The sequence below is a fragment of the Seriola lalandi genome, unplaced genomic scaffold (assembly GCF_002814215.2).
Source record: "Seriola lalandi dorsalis isolate HSWRI2012SDOR001 ecotype SW California unplaced genomic scaffold, Sedor1 jcf7180002050318, whole genome shotgun sequence".
Taxonomy (NCBI): Eukaryota; Metazoa; Chordata; class Actinopteri; order Carangiformes; family Carangidae; genus Seriola; species Seriola lalandi.
The window spans coordinates 5,539-11,614 of NW_019520871.1; the positions used below are offsets into that span (position 1 = coordinate 5,539).

General features: G+C 45.8%; 1 protein-coding gene across 1 annotated transcript in view; it reads left to right on the forward strand.

Moving 5' to 3' along the window:
• Window positions 1–246: 246 nt before the first annotated feature.
• Window positions 247–6,076, forward strand: part of serpinf1 (serpin peptidase inhibitor, clade F (alpha-2 antiplasmin, pigment epithelium derived factor), member 1) — a 6,430-nt gene continuing 600 nt past the window's right edge. Inside the window, exons 1-7 of the mRNA XM_023399074.2 lie at window positions 247–477; window positions 1,689–1,749; window positions 2,707–2,902; window positions 3,482–3,637; window positions 4,236–4,439; window positions 4,571–4,710; window positions 4,801–5,011. Coding sequence (XP_023254842.1) covers window positions 1,690–1,749; window positions 2,707–2,902; window positions 3,482–3,637; window positions 4,236–4,439; window positions 4,571–4,710; window positions 4,801–5,011 — 967 coding nt within the window. The 5' untranslated portion in view covers window positions 247–477; window position 1,689. The remainder of the gene's footprint in view (window positions 478–1,688; window positions 1,750–2,706; window positions 2,903–3,481; window positions 3,638–4,235; window positions 4,440–4,570; window positions 4,711–4,800; window positions 5,012–6,076) is intronic.

Here is a 6,076-nt window from a genome sequence, read left to right on the forward strand (position 1 = left end):
CAGGACCAGTTTCTTTTAAATGTTTAAAACGCTGCAGAGGAAAAATAATGAAATGATCTCCCTGACCTGAGTCTCAGGTTTAATGTTTAATCCGCTCACATCAACCTAAATATTGACACATGGGATTAAAAATTATCAGATGAGGGGCATGTGAGCACGTGATGCTCTGCCTGGTCCAAAACCTGGGAGAAGAATCGGTAGAAGTTCTGGTTCAATTAAACCTCAAGATCAGATCAGATCAGATCAGATCAGATCAGATCAGATCTTCTGACTGTAAAGTTTCATTCACCCGGATTCAGCAGCTTCTGTCTCACTTGCGCGCTCCCGACGCTCTGCTGGCAGCAGCTGGACGCGCGCCGCTGTGGGCGCAGAGCCAGGAGGCGTCGGCCGGGCGAAGTGTCGTCTCATCTGCAGAGAGACAGAGACACAGAGAGACTGAGACACAGAGAGACGTGGACTGTCGCGAGCAGAGGAGAGGTGAGTGACTTCCTCACTAACTTTTAACTTTTGCTTCTTTTGTTTTGTGCCAGTAACTGAATGAACGCAGCTACAGTTAGTTCAGTGCTGCAGCTCTTTGTCTCATCAGGTTGAAGTGTCGCCTTTAAAACCCTCACAGCTCCTGAGACACGGACTCTGTCTGTTTCTACTGTAATAAACACGTTGTGTTCGGACTGATCCCGGTTCTGGTTCCAGTCTGTGAACCAGCTTCAGTCCAGTTCAGCTCAGTCTGCGTCTCTGCGCCGAGAAGCTCGATCCCAGCTGGAGCTTTTCCACTGAGCTTTATATAAGAGCCCTGGTTTCACAGCAGCTCGGAGCTCCGTCACATTAATAACCACCACATTATTCCATTGGTGTGAAATCAACCTGGTGAACAGGTGAAATGATTTCCTGTCGTTGTATGTGTTTGACTTTTTAACTCAGTTTCCTCTGAGGTCATTAGAGGCTGTAGAGAGTTTGGAGCCAAGATCAATAGTCTGCAGTGCTGTGGAATAATCTCAGGGTCGTGACCTCCACTTTTGATCCCTGATGTGATCTGAGAGCAGCCAATGAGAAACATTCCTGGTAGACAAGTTCCTGCAGGACACATGTGAGCTGCTCATCTGCAGGACTCTGCAGGTCTCCATCAGTCCTGTTCACTCTTTGAAACCTCACAGATGAAGAGACAGACGAGGAGTCCACATTTCACAGTCATCACTTTACTGTTACCGTGGTTACACGTTGATTTTACTGTGGCTTTTGTCTCATTTCACCTGTGTGTATTTCTTCATCTAACATGTGTCACCTGCACCTTTGTGTGTATTTCTTCATATTTCCACCCAGCGAGTGACACATGATGATGATGATGATGATGATGATGAGGAGGAGGAGGAGGAGGCAGAATCAGAGTAAAGTCGTCATTAATCTTCATCCTCTGAACTCTCTTTTCAATGACGTGAAATAATCGAGACACTTTGGAAAGAAACTGAAGCTCTGAGGTTTCTGGACGACACAGTCTGGGTTTCCCATCAGGCATGTGGTTTGTGTGTGTGTGTGTGTGTGTGTGTGTGTGTGTGTGTGTGTGTGTGGTCTGAGAACCAGGTCCAGATGTGTGCAGAGGAACAAAGGAAACTTTGTGTTTCTGTGACAGTGAATGAAGCTGCTGCTGAGGTTGTGATTCTCTCCTCCTCCTCACTGTGTTTGTCTTTCAGGATGAAGCTAACCACTGTCCTGCTGGTGTTTGGAGTCGTGCTGAGCGTCTGTCAGGCTCAGGTATCCACGTCACCTGTCTCCACATGTTGTGACTGATCCACAGAGAGAGCCAGTGTTTCCTACTGAAGACGTAAATCTTCACAGATGTGATTTATTTAAAGGCTCGGTAACAACACAGCTGCTCACTGCTGGTTCACCTTTGCTGCGTGTCAACAGTTACTTAACTTCGCCTGAAGCATCTGTGCTGTTGCTATGGTTACCTGCAGGTCAATACACATTGATCTGGAACAGTGTTTGAACTGTTGACCTGGACTTTGTTTGATGTGTCCACACAGCCACTCAGAGGCATCCAGTCAGCCAATCAGAGACCAGTATTTTTTTCTAGTATTTGATTTAACAGGGACAGTTTCATAAACACTATTACCCAGAATGCTATTTTCATCTGTCGTCCCTGGACAGATGTTACAAAGTGTCCTAAACAAGAAGGAGAATATGATCAAGTTATTGAAGAGAATATGATAAAAACATCATCAGACATAAAAGTGTTATGACAAGATTTACAACACACACAAACTGGAGAATAAAACCTACAGTGCAGAGAATGAAATGAATTAAAAGTCACAAACTTCACTTCATGAAAAGCAGCAACTAAACATATTGAGTTGTAGAAAAGGTTTTCTGGATGTTTGTTCAGATCCATGGAGAATAAAAACTGAAAGCTGCTTCTCCAGGTTTTACTTTGACTCTGGGGACAGTAAACAGACCTGAACCAGACCACCTGAGAGGTCTGGATGGTTCAGGATGTAGCAGCAAATCAGAAATGTATTTTGGACCTAAACCCTGCAGGGCTTTATAAACCAGCAGCAGTATTTGACTGGTCTTACTGGTTTTCCTGACACACAGGACTCCAGCACAGAATCACCTGATACTGGATTAAGTAAAAACAGCTGGATCTCTGTAGCTGTGCTAACACGTTTAGCGGGTCTGCTGACTGTTGTCTCTGTTGATCGGTTGCAGTCGGACACCGGAGGCGAGGAGACCGGTGGCGAGGAGGAACATGTGGAGCTCTTCACCACACCGACGGCTAAGATGGGCGCCGCCACCTCGGACTTCGGCTACAACCTGTTCCGTGCTCTGGCGAGCCGCGAGGCTGCGACCAACATCTTCCTGGCCCCCATCAGTGTGTCTGCGGCGCTGACTCAGCTGTCCATGGGTGAAGACACAAACACACTAGAAACTAAAACCCAAATGGTGCTTTTGGCTTTAGCCGCCACGGTGTGTACGGGCCCCTCGGCCAAACCGGTCGAAATTTATTCCAGATTTGTTTCCTGCTCCGCAAAAGAACCCCACAGGTATCAGGTGGTCAGCGGCGTCACATTGTTAGTTGTTTCACATGTGGCGTGTTAATTTTCTTTTCTTTATCAAAATATACTGATTCTCTGTCAGAATGACAGCAGAAGAAAATTATACACAGACACTAAGTTTTACCCCGTTTTTCATGATTACTGACTAAAGATTCAGACTGGGTCTTTCTCAAGGGTTGGGTCCTTGCAGAAGGTGTTTAGAACGGATTGTAATGTCAGAGGTTCGTGTTTTTCTACTTCTTTTCCACTTCTTTTCCACTTCCACTTCTAAGTGAAAAACTACAAAATGTATTTACATATTAGACCTGGTTCCTCGGTTTGCCTCAGCCAGAAAACAGATGTTGACTTGGGAGAAAGAAAAAAATCACCATGCACATCAAAATATGTAAATTTTCAGTTTACGTAACATGATCACTCCTCTCCCACAGGAGGGTCTGAGCGTGCTGAACAGCAGCTGTTCAGGGCTCTAAGGTACCACACCCTGCAGGATCCTCAGCTCCACACCACCCTGAAAAACCTGCTGGCTTCAGTCAGGACGCCTGGAAAAGGCCTGAGCACCGCCGCACGCATCTACCTGGCACGACGTGAGTTCATGTGGGTTGGGCCATGGGAAAAATCACATGTAATTATGTGTCTCAATTATAGTGAAGACTTTTTTCCAACTAAAAACATGGCTGACTTCCATTGCTTTTTCCTAGTGAAACAAAACCAGACAGATAAATAATGTTGGCTATAAGAGGAAACTGAATGTATCTCGCAGTCAGCAGGTGCAATAAAGACATTGAAGACACTGTGGAATATTTCAAGTTATTTTCTGTGGCTAATGACAAAATGATGGACAATTAAAAAAGGTAAAACGTAAAGTGACACTGTTGAGAGTCAGAGTTTTTGTTTTCATTATTTTCATTAATGTTTTGAATGATTTTGAACTCCAGATATAATTATTCTGTGGGTGAGAGCTGCTCCAGCTCAGAAAAACTCGAGGGCTCAGGCCGCTCACTGTGTGATACTAAGCAGTTCGTTTGATGTGTCATCCAGCTACATCGAAATGTTAAAGTATTTCCACCTGTTCCAGCCACGCTTGAAGGTCGGCTGAAAAGTCCAGTGTCATAGAAAGAGGAACAAGATGCGATAATTCCTATTACTTTTTTATTTATTACTAATTTGCGCGGCTGTTTTCAGGACTTCGTCTGAAGCAGGACTTCTTCACGCTCGTGGAGCAGCAGTATGGCATTCGTCCCAAGGCCCTGCAGGGAGGAACCAAAGATGTGAAAGAAATCAACGACTGGGTGACTCAGGAGACGGGCGGGAAGGTGCAGCGCCTCCTGGCCAAAGCCCTCTCCCGAAACGCTGGAGTGAACGCCGTGAGCGCCGCTTACTTTAAAGGTGCGTCAAATTCTGGCTCCTGCTGGTGGACGGTGTTGAAGTTGCTTCTTGGATTAAAACTGGACTGAGGTAAGTATAGAGTTGAGGATGCATGGATGTCAGTGATGACTGAGTCTTCTGTTTGTGAACAGGGAAGTGGGTGACTCGGTTCGGTCAGAATGGAGTAATGGAGAACTTCCAGGTGGACGGCGGGGTACCTGTGCGTGTTTCCATGATGAAACAGGATAACTACCCTGTGAAGATGGGAGCCGACTCGGATTTGAGCTGCACGGTGAGTGTTTTCCACAGGTAAACTACAAGTATTGATTTGATGGAGAACGTTTTTCTGAGGTCTCCCCTGAACACTGATTTCCTCCACCAGATCGCTCAGATCCAGATGCAGGACGACATCAGCATGTTCATCTTCCTGCCGGATGAAGTGACCGCCAACATGACCCTGCTGGAGGAGAGTCTGACTGCTGAGTTCGTCCAGGACCTCTCCATGACGCTCCTCCCTACCCAGGTGTCCCTCTCTCTGCCCACCCTGAGGCTCAGCTACTCCTCAGACCTGCTGCCGCTGCTCAGCGACCTGGGTGAGTCCTCAACCTGAACCAAATCCAGGTCTGACAAACAATGACCTTTATATTCATGCAAATATAAGCACCAACACTGAACAGATAGAGATATAATTTGTTCAAATACCAATTAAGCTTTGAGGTAGAATTCACACCTGCAGGCGGTCGAAGCTGAATCACTCCTGTTGACTCAAAGTAAAAGATTCACTCTTGTCTCTCATGAGCCTGAAGCTACAACTCATACTCCTCTCTGATTGGACAGGTATTTTCCTTGAGTCGCTTCTACACTGGTGCACAAGTAGTTGATGTCCCAAGTGATGTGTTTCCATGCATCGCTTTTCCTGTTCAAGACCTGGCAACTTGTAAAGAAACCGATGGAAGTTGTTTTGTTCAGTGGAACTGGAGTAGAAAACAACTTTTTGAGTTTTTATTTTATAGAGTTGAACTTTTCTAAAATGCCCAGAGTCGACCAGAACCAAAACACTGAGGCAGAGTGATGTTTGTATCCAGACCAGTGTCCTGGAAACACAGGAGAGGTGGGAACAACAAGCTGCTGACCTGGAAAGACTCAGAAAAGACACTTAAATAAAGCGTGCTATCATCTGCAAATGGGATCACCTCTATATGTTTGAACATGGAGGGGAAGTTAATTCTTGACCTTAGGTTCACATCTGTGATAAAATATCCTTAATGCAAAACTTTCAATTGATTTCTGTCCGTCCATTTTCAACTTCTTCATCCATTAGTCCAGTCCAGGTGGCAAGGTAGTCTAAACGACCCTCTCCCCAGCAACTTTTTCCAGTTCCTCCAGGGGGATCCTGAGGCGTTCCCAGGCCAGATGAGATATGTAATTCGTCCATCGGGTTCTGGGTCTCCTCTCAGTTGTATGAGCCCCGAAGCTCTCCACTGGGAGGGGCCCAGGAGGCAATAGATTCAATGTGATGCAACATTTGTTTACCTGTTTATTAGAGTGCGACACGCGTCTCATCACGTAACGTTATTTGGCACCTGCAAAGTCATCAGTATTTTCTTTTATTGACATATCTACATCTGTATCCTGCTCTCCCTCCCTCCCTCCCTCCC